The sequence below is a fragment of the Vitis riparia genome, chromosome 19, assembly GCF_004353265.1.
Source record: "Vitis riparia cultivar Riparia Gloire de Montpellier isolate 1030 chromosome 19, EGFV_Vit.rip_1.0, whole genome shotgun sequence".
Lineage (NCBI taxonomy): Eukaryota > Viridiplantae > Streptophyta > Magnoliopsida > Vitales > Vitaceae > Vitis > Vitis riparia.
Window position 1 is genome coordinate 8,278,371 of NC_048449.1, and position 18,174 is coordinate 8,296,544.

The 18,174-nt window shown below is 35.7% G+C and overlaps 1 protein-coding gene across 1 annotated transcript; it reads right to left on the reverse strand.

Moving 5' to 3' along the window:
- Positions 1–2,374: 2,374 nt before the first annotated feature.
- Positions 2,375–17,596, reverse strand: LOC117909008 (putative DUF21 domain-containing protein At3g13070, chloroplastic). Its single transcript, XM_034822909.1, has 14 exons — positions 16,920–17,596; positions 14,590–14,687; positions 14,402–14,495; positions 12,719–12,796; positions 12,440–12,543; positions 11,359–11,440; positions 10,373–10,512; positions 10,211–10,289; positions 9,982–10,045; positions 8,327–8,418; positions 7,394–7,459; positions 6,494–6,610; positions 5,757–5,930; positions 2,375–2,787 (listed from the first exon to the last, which is right to left on the reverse strand). Exons 1-14 carry the CDS (start codon positions 17,460–17,462, stop codon positions 2,533–2,535), a joined length of 1,986 nt encoding a protein of 661 aa, XP_034678800.1. The 5' UTR covers positions 17,463–17,596; the 3' UTR covers positions 2,375–2,532.
- Between the last annotated feature and the right edge of the window lie 578 nt (positions 17,597–18,174).

Here is an 18,174-nt window from a genome sequence, read left to right on the forward strand (position 1 = left end):
CATATTTTTAAGAAAAAATATCAAATTATATTATATCATTTAATTTTTAATTTTTTTTTAAATGTATAATTTTTTTGTTTTTTTTATATCTTGAAACTTTGTCTTATTTATTATTTAAATTTTCATATAAATACATTAAAAAAAGTTTTTTTTTTTTTAAAAAATATTACATATGGGTTTTGAATTATACAAACCGATCAACTTGAGTCTAACTTAAATAGCCTAAACTCAACCTAGATTTAGAAAAATGAAATTAGTTTGGGCTTACATTAAGCACCCCGAGTTAGAGGTCGGGTTAAGTTTGAACTAATTGTTTCTTAATTTGGGTTGAACTCAGGTTAGTCATTAACCCATTCAAGTTACAGAACTGTATGAAATGTAATTTTTTGTAAAATCAAACGCGTTTTGTTACATGTTTGTTTAATAGGCTTGAGTAGCATTGCTCAATCAGAATTTTTTTTAAGTGAATATTTTGCTCTGCTTGCTTGGTTGCTGAGAAATAGCAGGACAAAGAGCCAGAAGGGGGGAAATTTCTCCCCACATTTGTCAGGAATCAAAAGGAGGTGGGCCGAAGCACAAGTTGGTGGCCCAAAAGTACTAATCCAGTAAAGGTATCACAGTCTTAAACATGGGGGGTCTGACCATCTGACTCATTTTTGTGGCTAACTGGGCTTTCCAGCAACAACTCCAGAATCTCTTTCACTCGACTGTGACTACTATTGTCTGTATATACACAATCATATGCCCTATCCAACTCCTCAGAAATGAAAAAGCTTCGAGTGATTGACCAGTCCAGGCACACTGAAAGGGTGGACCCTTTTCTGATTTGCTTCACCCATCATTGTATCTTTGAATTGTAGTACAGGTAACAGGCATAGAGTCTGAGATTTTGACTGCAAGATTCATTTCTTGAAGGGGGGCTTCTTGTTTTTCCTTTTACTGCATCCAAGCCAACTGGGATTTTGGCATTGAGATGATGATGATGATGATGGTGGTGGTGGTGGTGGTGGTGGTGGTGGTGGTGGTGCTTGTTTTTCCTTTTACTGCATCCAAGCCAACTGGGATTTTGGCATTGAGATGATGATGATGATGATGATGGTGGTGGTGGTGGTGGAGGGCTATAAATCTAAAGCCATCAGATTCCTACATGCACATAGAGTGGACAGTTTATCGGCATGCGCCCACATCTCCCAAACTGTTGCTTTCAAGTTCAAATTTTTAAAGTGAATCATAGAAGCTATGTTGCCACACAAAAGAGCCCAACAAGAAGCGCCATGGAGGTATCCCAATATCCACAGCTTTTTCTCCCTCCATGCCATTTTCATCCAACAACACAAAGACAAAACACGGAGAGAAAAAGGGAGAGAGAGCCATGCTAGGCTAGGTCTGTGACATTGTAAGTGGGAAGACATGGGAAAGGAGACGAGGATTGTGCTTTTGGTGGGTTCACTTTCTCGCCTCTCCATGAGAACTTCAATCTAAAAAAACATAACATCAACTTCAAAAATTATTCCCTCTTCCAACTCTTGTCTTGTCCGCACATCCTCACCCCTCATTTTCTATGAGGCACAAAGGAAAAAAGAGAATGTCTGAAGAGAAGATAAAGTAAATAAATGAGCAAACATACCTCCAAAACCCCACAAAAAAGGCACCATCCTCTCCAAAGCCAAAGTAGCTCTTGGAGACAAACCGACAGAGCATTACCCATCCTTTTATTCCTCCAAACACACTCTTCCAAAAGCTATATCACACCTTTCTTTGGACTCTCTCTCCCACCCTTTTTCTCAATTACAAGTACTTTGCCTCTCATCAATCCTTCAACCTGAACTCTATAGATTAGCCACACTGCTTTTCTTTCTTGGACTTAGCGCCTCGGCTGCCGATTCCCATCTTTCCTTGAGATCACTCAGAATCTAGGGGGGGCTCTCAAATTGCATAAATTAATGGCTTTGGCCCATACCCAACTCCTATATAAAGGGAGAGAGCAATTTCCGGACCCCCTAAAGGGTGCCACCTTCTATTTCCCCTACAACTTACGGTTACCCCAATGGGAAGGCAGAGCAGTGATCCTATTGTCATACACTCCTCTATTGCTCTTCTGCAAGAGAGGTTTAGACAGTTGCAGAGAGCAAAGGAGATGAGAGAGGAAAGAGAGCTCCTGAGACTATTCTCTCAATCGCCAGGGGTCAATCCAACCGAATTTCCTGAACCATCCAGGTCTTTTTTCCAGTCTGAACTCATCCTTCCACATAGGTCACCTCTCCCAGGCTCTCCCTCCAGCCAGCCCAACTCGCATAACAAGCACAGTGATCTCCAGGTGATTGAGACTCCAATTTTGGTGAACTTATGGCCCTCAGAAAAAGTCTACCAAGCATCAAAGAACTTTGATGATTCAGATGTTGATACTTCTCTTCATCTGTGAGGAAAAAAAATTTACAATGTTCGTTTACTATGTCCGAATTTGTTATTTTGTTTTCAGTCTCTTTACCTCTTTTTGGAGCCGTAGGAATGAGAAAAATGAGACTAAAGTAACTACTGCTCATTATGACTGTCATGATCATCTTTATGTTCAGCAATTACATAGCCATCAGAAAGGCCATCCTCTGGTCTCATCTGGTGGGCATCCTCATCATTGTCCGCACTATCTGAATCCTCGCTGTCACTCCATTTCCTTTTCATGATTTTGGGAACCAAGCGAGTCACCTCTTTGGTCTCCAATGCTGCATCATCATTATTTATCCGTTCAAACCGAACAGCACTCACCTTTCTGGCATTTCCTGCCAATATCTACACCACAGAATATAACCACATATCATCAAGATTGCTGCTACAAATGGTGATCAAGATAAAGCCTCTCTTCCATTACACTCCAATAGACAGCTAAGAATAAATGGGTAAACATACAACAATGTAGAATATCACAAAGAAGTTGGGATTGGAGCAAATATTGTAAGATTATAAGATATCTTGAAAATCAAACAAGCAAAAAAATGGAAATTTGCCAGTTGACAGAAAAATAGTGTATCATTCAAATTGCAAGAGAAAGCAACCAGACATAAGCTATGCTCTTATTAGGAAAGAGAAAAATAAAAATATTTTTCTTTTGGAAATGGGTTATCCACCCATTTCATGTTAAGCAATATATCATATGCAGTATAAATGAAGTTTACTTAATTATATGGAGCTACCTAGTATGCATAGTCCATTGGCAGTTATAGAAATAAACATGGAAATCCAATAATCAATATTCGGATTCTTGAAAATGTGGCCATGTTGAATAACAAATTGGCTGAATCCATTTTAAGTATAAGCATGGTTTAAAATCCATCAACAATCCTGTCTAGAAAAGAAATTTTGAGTCAAACAACTTAACATGGGAAAGACGTTCTAAGAGCTGAATAATCAACCAGCTTTGCTTAAGTTTGGCATAACTCTCAACCAAGCTTTATTTGGAAGCCTAAAGCTCCCATAAGGTCAAAGCTCTTGCCTTGTTAGTCACTCATAAGAGAAGGAATAATGATGGCTTGCTTTAGACAAGAAGGCCTCAGAAGGCTTGCTACTTGAATAGGTGCTTATAGAGAGGGAGTAAGGAGATATCCAATCATTTCTGCATTACCCCTTCACATATGAGTTATAGTCACATTACACGTACACGTTAAATTCAACCAAAATACTCGTGTCAACACAATACAACACAAGTACGGATGTGAGATTTGTATTGAAATCACTTATATTGCGTCAGATATAGTTTAGCTAGCTCATGACTGCTTTATCTCTTTTTTTATTTATTTATTTTTTCTTTGAAATTACGCTTATATTGCATAAAATACAACTATTTTGTGTTTTATGTCTCTCTAAAATCTTTATTTATTCATTTATTACATTATAACGAGTAATAGTATAAAATCAATTGTAATAAAAAATAAAGAATTTCTAAATTAATTTCTAACTTTTTCCTTAATCTCTTATGGATAGTATAGATAATTCCAAAGAAAGTGCGCTTTTTCTTTTACCAATTTATACATACCTATCTTTACCAAATGAAAAAAAAGGTGTACTTTTATTAGAAGTTGAAACACATTTTTATTTAAATAAAAATTGTATAGTGAAATTTAAATTCAAATAACTTTTATGAACTTAAAATAATAAGATTTAAAAAATATATTTACATAGAAATTACAGTCAAATTGAACTATATCAATTTTAAAATAATAAAATTTATTCAAAATAAATAAATAAATTAGCTTCAATTTAAATAATTAAAAATATAAATTTTGAAAGCTTTTCAAATTTATAATTAAAGAAAATTTTCACTAATGTTTAACATTCAATTAAAATAAAAAATACGTATTATACAAAATATAAAGATATATATAATAACTAATATCATATAAAATCTAAAGATAAATATCAAAATTAATATCTTAAAAAATCTAGATATTGTATCATTAAATTTATTTCTCATTAACGTCCCATCAAAGAACTTGCACCCATACTTAAGATTCTTTACAACTGAATCCCAGCATCCTAAGATTTTGGGAAGTAAAAGATCTAACATCCAGACACATACTCACACCCGACATGTACTATAACCCATTTAAGATAGGCTACAGTTGTCCTTTTTCCCATTTTGGGGTATGGATTTAGTGCATTACCCCAAAAGAGATTCCACCAATGTTGTCTATATCTTTTCAAGGCTTTGGTAGAGAATTAGAGGAGAACAGCTTTATGGAAATGTGCCGACCAGCTACCTGGTGGATTGTTTGGCTAAAAAAGCAATAGGAGGGTCTTTGATGATCAACAGAGTCTTGTAGCTGATATATGGGCCAAGATCCAACTTTTGGCTTCCCTTCAGGCGCTCATAACAAGAGAATGTGTTAGCATTCCACTCAGCAAGGTTTCCATGGATTGAAACCCAGTGTGCTCTTATGTTATAAGAAGCACCGCCTTTTCATAGTGATTCAACCTTGTCCTTGGTGTACCAAACTCAACATGCTTAAACACTTGGTAAGCCAGGATTTTGGGCACTGCCTGCTCGTGTTCCCCTGGAGATCAAGCGTGTACTGTGGTCAAGGATTTCTCTAAGCTGACTGGAAGTGGACTCTGCCTCCTAGGTGTATCAAAACACAACAAATATGGATGTTCGTTTTGTAACCTAGGGTTTGAGCATTTGGTCACTTCAGAACACATGGATAGTGTGGTCAAGGCTTTCTCTAAGCTGACTGATTATGGGTTGGCCACTGAAGCTGAGGTGTTTATTTATATTTGAAGAAGTGGAAGAAGCCTATTTCATAGATAGAAGTGAATTCTAGAACAGTTATAGCTCAGGTTTGCCGAGATAGAAGAATCTCATGGAGGTATGTCTATTGGATTTGAGGGAGCTGTGGTAGTATTCGGATGAAAACCAAGGTCAGAAAATCAACTGGCCAACATCTTAGTCAATAATGCTACTTCCCAGGTGGAGTTTGGTGGGGAATTTCCTTTCCCATTTGCATTGGTGTGTTAACGATAGACGTAAGTCTCTATTACATAAAGAGGAGGGGTTTTGGTTTCTTTGGCGTTTTCTCTTCTTTTGAAGGATATTTCATCCTCTCTTGTATTTCTTGGTTATTTAATTATCAACAAATTTCTTTATTTCTTATCAGAGGAAGGAAAGTGAAAGAAACAACTAACAGCAAAGGTAATCACATATTAGCAACCACTACTTGCATGTTGTAACTTCCAAAGAACACATAGCAAAAGAATATACACCCTACCTCAAGCTTAAAAATGTGCTGCTTCTCCTTCTGTTCTTGGCGGTCAGATTCTTGCTCTGTATATTCTTCATTCTCTTCTTGATTTTCAAGTACCACCTTTATGCTCTCACCAGTCCTTGGGATATACCCAAATACCTCACAGATAAAACCTGATACTGTCTCATATTGATGACCCTGTAACCAACAGGAAACAAGAGGATATGAATGTATATTTGAGAATTAATAGGGACTGGATTGGCATGATACCATTCACTTTCCCTTGCAACTTGCAAGAAAACAGGAATGAACACAAGGGAAAAAAAATTTACCGTTTCAACTAATAAAATGGCAACAATTCTATGTATCAATGGCAAAATTAGTAGGGCTATAGTGCTACACTACTCAACAAATTATGCATAGAGATGACATCACCTCAGTTCAAACTACAAAACATGATTAGAATTATCAAAAGCAAACATGGTAGTAGCTCAAGATGCCTGAACTCCATGAGAACAAAGTTGATCATAGAGAGAAGCAAAAGAGTGACACTGACCAGCAATGTATCATTAACCAGGATCGATGGATTGCTACATCAAGTCATCTAGTTTATTCTGGTTATTAAGATTTATTACAATGCTCTGCACATCATACAGGCAATTAAACTGAGTTTGGATGTTTGTACCTATCTTGGTACAATAACTTTTTACTCTCCTGCAAACAGTTAGCTGTTTAAAGCCAAAAACAATAAAACAAAATACCTCTGGCATTTTGATATTGAGATCTTCAGAGAGCTGATCAATTGATGTATTTGCATCCACATCAAATATTCCCTCACCTTTCATTACAACATAACCAGTTTTCTTCTGAATCTCTTCCTGTTACACAGAAAAACAAGTATAAGAAAAGTATTTGAAAAAAGATCTGCATGACAATCACAGAATTAAATATACAATTCAGCCACCACTCTTGGTTTTCTGATATATTGGGCTATCAAAGACCACATAAGTAACATTTGAGATCAGAAATCTGCATCAACAGTTTAAACTTTATAGAAGTAAAACCCCAATTTTGGATAATTTTTTTTAGGATCTTTCCCCTTGCTTCCAAAGGCTTAGAAACAAACTCTATTTTTAAGCAAGATCTAACATTTTTTATAAATAAGATTTTGGACTTCAAAAGTAAGCAATCCAATTATTACAATTATTTCCACCAAAACCAGCGGGAAAGCCAATAATTTTATGCAACAAAAAGGGTAAACCATGTTATTGAAGATAAAAGTCCAAAGAAGAAAAATAACATTATTTTGGTATTTAGATCAAGAAATCACATCTATTAGTTTTCCAAGCTTGTTGGCATAAATTATATAAAATCAACCTCATAAATGCCAACAAAAGGTGCAAAAAGGGAAAAAATTTCATTGCTTCAATAAAGTTTTATGAAAAAGATAAGTAACAGATGCTGATAAGAATTATCAACATCAATAACTTTCATCCAACAACAATTATATGTATGGATGGTCTGGGGCAAATTGTTACATTCACTTCAAAGTATAATTAACCACTTCCACCACTAAACGTGGAACCATTCATGAGAAAGAGGAATTATGAATGTCATAAATACCAAAAACAAAGTTCCAAAAGATTTAAAGGGAGCTTTACTTTTGAATCATTCTCATCGAAGATTTCACCGACAATTTCCTCAACCACATCTTCCAGGGTTACTATCTGTTCATACAGAAAAGATAAGGAAGAAATAAGGTTCTGACACAATATAAAAAAGTGCACAAAGAGGATGTTGGATAGTTGCATAAATCTCATAATATGCACACTTCTTGCACAACCAAATATGTTTCTGATAAAATAATAATAATAAAAAAAATAAAAATAAAAGAACTATGTGTACAAATATACCAGGGATGTAAAAAAGAATTGAGAGTTCAGTAAAAGTTTAAGATAAGTGATAAACCACTTAACAATGACAATCAAATCTTTTTCTCTTTTTCAGTGTTGAACACCACATAGCTGTTCCAGATACCATCACTATGTATGCAGTTAATCACATTTGATTCTTCCAAAGGTGGCCTTGTTCAATGTTTGGCACCCATATCAGACACCAATAACCAGGATTCCTAGTTGCATGGATGGTAACTGTCTTAGCAACATGATGTTTCCATCCAGTGAGGATGAGATGGTAACATCAGTCTTTCCAGTTCTCTACACTGTTTTTTTTTTTTTTTTTCTTGACTGGCAAACAGGAAATATATTAACAGCACCTAAAAATTGATGCACCAAACCAGGCTAGCGTCAAGAAGACATACACAAAAAACAAACTCCCTTCCCTTACTTAGAGTTCAGTCAATCAATAAAGCATATCATGTTCATGAATGATCATACCAATCAAAAAATAAATAAATAAATGTTCATTGAATAATCATCTATGCATACTCTAATCTAAACCAAAAAATTACACATAAAGGAAGATTTAATTGTTTGCTCTGTCTGCTTGGCATCTTCAAACAACCTCCTAATTCCAATATGAAACAGGAAGGAATATGAAACAGTAAAATTCCAATGCATGAATATTATACATACTCCCACAGTTCCACCATACTCATTGAGAACAACAGCCATGTGGACCTTCCTGATGCGAAATTCTCTTAGAAGATTCCAGACAGACATTGAATCTGCAAAATTGATGTTATAAGTTTATTCAAAGCTCAGTTGGTTAGAGCACTTATTTGGTGAGTGGGAGGTCTTAGGTTCAAATCAATGAAAGCAAGACAATCTCCTATCTTTAATAAAATGCTTATAAATACAGTAAATTCAAAACAAAAGTGTACTCTGATTATATGACAATATTGAAGCAATGAGCTGGTGTAAACCTAGAAATAGTTAATTCAATACTTTCTATCAATATCAGGCATCTTTTGGGGGGGGGGGGGAGCGTGGGGGCGCGGGGCGCAAAGATGCTAGCACTTTTATATCTGGAAAACTTTTCATACAAATATAAATTGGATTCAAGGTTGCCATATTTTTCAACTGATCAGGTTTTTGGGTCAAACAATTTGACCTGTCAAATAAGGCCCTTAAAAAATTGAATACTGGTCAGCACTAGGAAAATTTGACACAGACAAATTACAGAAGCAAGGTGATTAAGTGTTGCAGCAACTCTTTGTCTTGTTCTTGGAGATATTTTAATTGTCAAGAAAAGCTCATGACATAGTTTCAGTTATTAACTGCAATGTCTATGGGTAACCTTCGATTGAAAATTCAACTAAGAATTCTTGGATAAGATGGAGTAAAGCACCTTGGAAGCCATTTGCACAGATAGACATCCCTCTTTTGTGGCTTCATCTCTGTTGTACTTCAGGGATGTTAGGTGCAGAATGGAGGCAACAAAATGCAGAACAGAAAACAAACTCTGAATTCTTGGCTAAGAGAGAAAGCACCTTAGAAGCCATTTGCACTGACATCCCTTTTTGTAGATTCATTCTTGGTTGTACTTCAGGGAAACCCCTGAGTGCTCTATCTTTTTCTCTGTTCTGTTTTTTGATATTGTTCTGCTTTTTTGCTTTCATTTTGTGAGAGGATCTTCTCACCATGTATTTTCTCCTCTCCTTTCCATTATAAAGTTTGTTTTCCACAAATAAATAAAATAGAAAGGCACATAGTTTAGTGCCTTGTTGACTTAAAATATTACAAGTACAACCATGCATCATACTATGAAAGATGGTGACCATCCATGCCGGCATATCATCTTAAATTGTAGTATCTTCCACCGTATGAATATTAAAAATAGAAGATCCAGATCCCGGTAATTAATAGGTCCAACCTAAGAATCTATATGATAGATTAGGATTATTAGAAGACTTACAAATTACCTAACATTTTGTTAAACAAAAGGTCCAAATTATATAAAAATGATGTTCTGCATCCAGTCTCAGCCTCCACAATTCTATTAAAATGGTTACCAACTTAAATTAATGGACCAACTAGCCAAAAACGAAATATAGGCAACATTCAAGTTTCAGAGGATTTTAGCCTACATGTGAGATATCATCAGCTGTCTCAGCTAGTTTGTCTAGGTAAAACGATTCCCAGGCAAAAACCATAACCATGCTGGGGCATAATCCTGGAACCCCTGACCTAAGTTATTTTAAAAAACACTTGGCAATGATTCTCTATAACAGTAATTTGATTGAAAATGATAGGTTTTAAAAAACAGTGACATAAGAATTAAGGGTTACCAGGCACGAAGTATGCAGGTTTATGAGCCATATCTCCCACAATAGAACTTTCTAGAATCTCCCCCTTCAAAATCAAACAGATCATAATTCTGCAAACTATCAGATAGTTGTGTATAATTAGAAGAAATAACACAACGATAATTTAGAATAAGAAACAGAAGTAAAATTTGTCACCCTCTTTGCCTCTATTGCTTATTTATCAAAAAAGATAAATGCAATGCTAGCTAACCTTCTGAAGATAATCCAGCAGATCCATTGCATATGCAACACCAACTATGTTATCAACACGCTGTTCAAAAACAGGAACCCTGGAAGGATGTTCATAAAATATTAGATGTGGGGTTAAGAATGATATAATCACATAAGCAAACCAGCTGTAACTTTATCATACCTGGAGTACTGATGAGTCAGCCACAATTCATGGAAATCAACAAGTGTTGCACTGGCATCAATTGCAACAACATCCACAAGAGGTGTCATCACTTCTCTAACATGTGTATCTTTTATCTCCAACACGTTTTCGATCATATCCTGCAAGAGATTTATTACAGCGATAGCATCTTATCCACACACACACACACACACAGAGATCCAAAAACTAAGTATAGCTTTACTTCTGCCCATTAAGTCAATAATTTTTGTGGTTGTGTTGTTCCTTGCTATATTTACAAGAAAAATCATATTTGCATAATAGAACAGCTAATTAATGTGTTTGTATCTGAATATCCCATGAATGCCCATTATTAAATAATCTTCCCCATAAACTAGGTATGGCTTTACATGATATGTTTTTTTTTTTTTTTTTTTTTGTGATATGTTTTTATAAATTAAACAAATTCAAGACATGTTTTGACAATATATTTTGTTAGCATTCAGAACTACAATCCCAGGTCTCATATCCAAGGTTTTAAATGTTATATTTAACAGAAAATACTAAATATTTGGCGAATGCCAGGATGTGTGGTAGAGGCATACGGTCCTGGGTTTGATTCCTACCACTGGTTGGATACCCTGGATTACTCGGTGTTGGTTGTGGCATACACAGTCAGCACCACAGGGTTTGGGTTCCGTGAGGAGTAAAAAGGGCTCAGGCAGAGAAGGTTCCTTAGTTAGCAAAAAGAAGATAGAAAGATACTAAAGGGCTAGCGACATGAAATATTAAGAGATATGTCAACAAGATCAGTCAATTCTTGCGCCATCTCAAAGAAATTATCGAAATCAACTGAGAGTTTGCCTCTTCTTCTCATCTCAACCCTTGCCAAGAATGAGACCTCAAGAGATAACTCCCCATTCCCAGATTTGAGTCAATGCTTGTATCTGCTATTACAACAAGAAGGATCACAAACATGAGTAATCAGAAGAAGCCTATTTCATTACCTGCTCTTCCTCCTCTATTGCCCCACTCAATTCCGCTCCTCGCAACATCAACTTTAACTCCTCTTCAGTAACATATGGTTCACTAGTAAATCAAACAGACAAGGATGAAGTAGAAAAAGTTAGAACATGATTTCAATAGCATTCGGTAACCCAAAGCAACGTCTACTAAATATTTTTTTCCCAATAAGCAAATAAGTTATAATGAATATTAAAGCAAAAAACTAATATAACTTGCTGACAATGAACAAAACTAGAATATTTGTAGAAAGAAGAGGTCTGATAGGAAAAAAGAAAAGGTACGCTTTTTTTTTTTTTTTTGATAGGTAAAAAGAAAATGTGTATTAAAAATAGAAACGCCAAAAAAGCGCCCCAAAGAACACAGAGGGAGTAGAAAGAAGAGGTGCACAAGATTAACTTTTTTGTATATATGAAGAACATTAATTGGAGTACTTTAAAAAGTATTGTTGCTAGTATTGTTGTTGCTTTGGTTGCTATTATCACTATCACTAGCAGAGATGCTGGGAAGGGAAACACATAGCTAAAGAAGCAGCTCATAGAACTTTGCTCCATTGACCTTCAAAAACCTATTTTGTTGCAATCACCTACCTTGTATCACAAAACAGCCATTGGCATTTCAAACGTTTTATGAATCCCTTCCAACATTAGCTGGATAAAAAACACCCACATTTTGAGTCTCACATTCTGTCCTACAATTTAATTCACTGTCTATAGTGAAGTGTGATTTGAAACACTGCATGGAGACATGCAGATATGTAAACAAATAATAACAACCTTCAAAACATAAAAAGCACACTAAAATCAAGGAGCCCCAGCCACAGACCACATTGATCACAATTTGCCTCGATATATTTTTGTTATTTTCAAAATTTTATTTTACATTGTCTAATAGAAATTTCCCTAATAAAGCATTCATGCAACCTCATTCACATGAAAAGTTAAAAACTAAAGGAAGCAGCAACAATAAAATAGAAAATCTTAAAAACCAATGGACAAAATATGCAACCAATGAAGGAAGGCATGAAAGTAAAGAAAATCCAAAATGCAGTTATACATAACACACCTTCTTCCTTTCAAACCAAGCATTTTTAGCATTCCCATTGATAAATACGTGACAACCCTTCCCACAGGATATAATATAAACGAAAGCCACGCCACTGGCCTGACCTAGAAGCATGGAAATCATCAGTCAAATAAATTTGGAAGCAGTGATACCGACTCACTACATGAAAACCGTGCAACTAGAAAAAATGTGAACTTGAAAACCAATATTTTTTAACATCTGATCAGTATTTCAATTGTGAACTGTGGTTCAATTTCACAAAGCACTATCTAAACTTACCACAAACCTAGCAACCTCTGTGGCATTATGGACAGCTAGGCTTTTTGGAGTAATTTCAGTGAGAAGCAAAATTGCAACCTGGATCATTCAGGGAAAAAAAAATTGGTCAAGTAAAGAACATTGCATTTGGCATAAAATAACCATGGCAAGAAGCATATGTTGTCCACTACATGAGTCCCAAGCTTTTCCACACACAACTTAGAATCCAAAATAGGCAGACTTCACCACCATAGAGTCTCAAGACATGATTACACATCATTGCTCCTACTTGTAGATGTACTACTTTCAAACATAACAATGATTAAACTTTAAAAATGGTCACAAACAAAAAATCAAGTGGACAACAAGAGCTAAAAGGGGGCAATGTGTATGTGTGTGTGTCTGGCCATGTGGATTGGTGGGCCAATGGGTGGGTGAGTGAACATGTTTGCTTTGTTAATAGAGAGATGAGATTTTTAAAACAAAAGCTGCCATGATGCATGTTGATACAAGGGCAAAAATTGTCCTAAATATTAGAAACCATTTCTAAATATTAGCGATGCACGCTACATGGTGAAACACAAATTATCTCAAGTCAACTAAGCCTTATCAAAACTGCTTGGAATCAGCTATTTGAATCCTTTATTTGTCATATAGCCCTAGTAAGAGCCTCATCTTCCATCAGATCCTTGTACGCATGATGTTTCTCACTGTCTCTGCCCACATCTTCATTGGTTTCACATTCATAATGCGAGAATATATTTTATAGTTCAGTGCCTACCTAACACAACAACCCTCCTCCTTTATGAAAAGTATGGGCCCCCAACAAAAGCTATAAGTTTCTCGAAGCCAATTCATTAAAACCATCGACCTAGGGGATGCTCTTATAAAACACTTGAACTGCAAGCCAAGTCAGTAGCCCATGGCATCCACAACATTATACAAACTCTCAGTATGTAGGATGTTTCTGCATCCTAATTCCTAGGAGAACTTAATAGAATGTGGGCCCCATTTACTTGTAAATGCTATGGCTCTAAAGCTTACCTCCTATTGAAGTACTTTAGTAGTTACTACAATGGTAAAAAGAACAGAAGCATCAAGGTATGCCCCAACAAAAGAATGTCCCTTTTAGTTTCCCATTCAGGATAATAAGAGTATATGAAATTTTAGCTTGGTAGTCTCTACCGTGGTAATAGAAGCATCAAGATACACCCCAACAAAAGAATGTCACTTTTAGTTCTCCATTCAGGATGAGAGTGGTATTTCTCATGTATTTCCTATGAAAGGATTCTAATCCTCAGATGGACTTTATAACCCCAAACCACTAAGAGATGAAAATTAACATGTGCAATCATTAAGGGACACCCCAAAAAAATGATATGCAATAACTCATCACAAATGCTGCAGAAAACAGCAAGGATTTGTATACAACCATCAATCTCAGCAATTTTAAACTTACAACTTTCCATTCAAACTGATCAAAAAGGTTTTTAAGACATAAACTTCTGATGCTAAATTAGAGGCACTAATAACCTTGAGGTCCTGAGTTCCTGACATATAATCTTCTACAACCTGAAGAGCTAATAGCATGTTCTTGAGTTTGGACCTTTAGGCTACTTTCTTAATATAAACTTTCAATTTAGATAAAGGGATCATGAACCTTTAGGCTATTTCAATTTGAAAAACAAGGGCTCATGAACATACAGTCATTACTCCAGTTGCTGCAGTAATACCAGCTTCGCCAAAAATTTGTGTTGCAGCCTCTGTGACTAGTGCAGTTGCTCCAATATTGACCACACTGAGAACATAAACAATATCTATGATAAGAAACAAAATCAAATCGAATCTGAAAACATGATAAACCATAATGTCAACAACGAAAATGACATTACGTTGTGCCTATAAGTATAGTCGTTAAGAAACGAGTGACATCACTGCGGAGCATTTTGAAGACACCATTCTCAGACTCCTTTTCAGCTAACTCACGCACCTGATATAAAACAATATCAACCAACACAATCACAAAATCTCCAATAGGTTAGAACATTTACTACGGAGATGAAACAAGAAAAGTAATCTATATACATAAGCATTGAATTGCATCCTTTCTGATAAAAATAAAATGAAATAAAAAATTGCATCCTTAAACACAAAACCACCCACTGGTATTTGGAGAACTTTTCTAACATCTTTCTTTATTGTATCATAAATCCATGGCCCCTGTCCCAAAAGATGGGGCAAAATCAAGCTTTTTCCAAAGTTGACAACATGATTCAACTCTACAAGTAGCAAGATGGATCCAATTCTTGAGAATGTTATTATTTTCCAGCAATCCTTATCAATCAGGTTGATAGATTAAGAAACAAAATCAACAATAAATGAAGAAAATGGATTGAAACTAAAAACAAAAATAAGCTCCAGCAACAACAAGTATAATCATTTTTGGCAAAAAAGCAGCCTCTTCAACAAAACTCATACTGAAGCATTCACTGGAATTTAGAACCTCTCAGATCAAATTGTGTAAAATAATAATAATAATAGTAATAATAATAATTACTCTTTGATATTTCCTAATAATAATAATAATAATTACTCTTTGATATTTCCCAAATGAGGAGCACTGTAGACTCAAACATGCAACAATTCAGCAATCCATGAACATATTACACACATCATCTCAAGGGCACTGTCAATAGTTTTTCAATCTGCCATGCCCATGACACATTCTGTCACATCTTTAGGCCAGTAGTTTCTTATATTGACACTCCCTTCTTTTATTTTGATTAGCACTCCCTGAATGGAGGTCATAATGCAATGGTGATCCTGTTTCCAGGGTTTCTAGGAGAAGCGATTCAGTAATGGACCTCAACTTCAGCATTCTTCTTCATCTTATTGTTTGCCACTTATTCTTATCTACTTTAGCGCATCTATGACTGCCATAGGTTGTATTGCCAATATAAAATCTTTTGATGACTCGAGAATAGCATATCTTTAACAAAACTTTCCCTGAATGTATTCAAAATGCAACAACCACTTGACAACTTGGGAATCAAATCTCCATTCTCAGATACACACCTTTAATTTTGTAAGCAATGGCACCTTATTCCTGGTTATGTATAATCAAACAAAGCATTGGGGATTGAATTCTGGTTCTCACCAGCAAATCTAATCTCCACATCTCCAACTCTATCCATAACTAGGAATATCCATGGATAATTTGATCCACAGACCTTTGCAAAAAGGAACAAATGGAATTGAGAGCTGTAACTTTAATGTCAGTGGAAACCCTGGCCAAATCTTTTTTCTTTTTTCCTTTTTTTTTTTTGGGATAGAAAAAATATAGATATATTAAGTGGCACTAGGACAAATCATGACGTTGGCCTCATAAAATCCTAGACTCTTTATGTCGAAAAAGGTATGTGGGAAGTTGATTAAGACATATTCTTAAATATATCCTAGGTGAGGGTTTATGTTAATCTAGATGTCTCACACTTCTTTAACTTTCTAAAAACTACATATCTCTATTTTGGACATGATGCCCAAACAGATGGCATTGTTTAGTTTAATATTTAGGAGAGTTCCGATGTTCATACCAACATTGATTGTTATCTATCAACCTTGTAAGCTCTTCCAACATATTATGAAGTTCCCTTTTACATCAAATCAGAACCATTTGGCATTAATGCAGTATGAACTTTACCCCATGGCTCAAAATTTGCATGCAAAGACAATAAATCAAACACTTCCACCATATAATCTATGAAGTTCGCAAGTTTAGCAACGACCATTGCTTCAACATCAAACCACCAACAATTTTCTTCTGCACCAGTCCATATATCAAACAAGACGTGTCCATCAGTAACCTCAAATAAAGTACTCAAACAATCATTAACTGATTGCACAATGCTTTGGGAATCTAAAAACTGCTAATCATGAACCGATAGAAAATGTATGCCTAAACCAATCCGGCAATCCTAAGAGCATGCTAACTTATATCATAATTCCCGAAGATGGAGGTTCATATGCTCAATTCAAGAACAAAACCAGCACAATATATGACGAGTAAAAATGTGAACTAGCTAAATCAATGCCTGTAATCCTAAGAATGTGCCAACTTATATCCCAATTCTGCAATACTTCTAATACCCAAGTTCGTGTGTTCTATTTCAACACTAAAGCCAGTATGGAATAACAAACAAAAAATAAAAATAAAAAATTGTACCTTCCAAGGCCAAAGTGTGGTAATGGAAGTTTCAGCCATGGAAAAAAATGCAGAGAGACCCAAAAGCGCAGCCAAAATCAGACCTTGATCCTTAAAAACGCGTAAAAGCTGTAACGTCTTTGGCCAAGCGCCTCTCAACACCACCATAGTCCGCCCCAGAACCCCATAATCGGCATCGACAACACCCTCCACTGCAAACACTCTGCTGCAGCCTAACACCAAAACCCCACAAACCATAGCCCCCAAAACGACCCCTCGCCTCAACAAAACCCCAAAAAAATCCAAATTACCAGACGCAGAACTCGGATTCTCGCCGCCCTTCAACCCAGATCGCCTTCCAGATGGCCCAGTCAACTTGGGACTTGAGCTCAACGAGTTAGAGAAAACACAATTGACCGAAATCCCACTTGGGTACCTAAAATTTAATGAGGAAAACTTAATTGGAGTGTTCATTCGACGATTTGAGACAACAAAAAATGACGGTTTTGAAGCAGTCATGAATTTGGGTCGGCCCAAAATCGAGGCTTGCAGTGCTGCTTCCATCGATTCTGAACTGTGCGTGTGGGCGGAATGGAATGTGGTGGTTGCGGATGTGGTAGCCCGTGCTGGCTCGTGTTGCTTAGATGATGACTCTGAACTTCATAGGGAAGCTGAGGGTGTCTGTTTTGGTCGAAGCAATTTTTCCGAAGCAAGTGGCAGGGGCATGAAGTGACAGGATTGCCCCCCAGATCAAGGACGAGTTTTGGTTAATCATTCGGGTTCACCAGTGATTATTGAGAGCATCAGGGGTCTTATGAGTAATTCGTTGGTAATGAACTAAACGGATATTGGATTTTGAGGTATCGTTTATTCTAAAATTTTAGTGTTGGTTCAACTAACCAGAATCATTGGATGTTTGGATTTATTGACCTTTCGGTAGAACCTATATTTTGTACTAGGATGGATTTTAATGTTTTTGTGGGAGACGAAGGTTAGCTATGAGAAGATTAGTTCTCCACAAGGTTTATAAAGAGGGAGTACATTGGAAGAAGTGTTGAGCTTTGACACCTCAATTTTATGTGATAAAACTTTAAAGTTATGTTTGGTTATGAGAAAATGTAAATAAATAAAAAAATATATGTAAAGGAAAAATAGAAGGAAAAAAAAAATTGATAAATCATTTTTATTTGTTACTTAAAAATAAATCATTCACATGCATAAGATTTTAATTAATTTTAATTATATTTGATATTTTTATAAGCCAATCAAATATAAG

Excerpts from the sequence above, each read along its gene's own strand:
- LOC117909008 (XM_034822909.1), bottom strand. The coding sequence starts at position 17,462 with ATGGAAGCAGCACTGCAAGCCTCGATTTTGGGCCGACCCAAATTCATG. Across the intron at positions 12,797-14,401 it reads CAGCAACTGGAGTAATGACT|GTTGCAATTTTGCTTCTCAC; the intron begins GTATGTTCATGA and ends TGAATGATCCAG. Across the intron at positions 11,441-12,439 it reads CTTGGTTTGAAAGGAAGAAG|TGAACCATATGTTACTGAAG; the intron begins GTGTGTTATGTA and ends TTGATTTACTAG.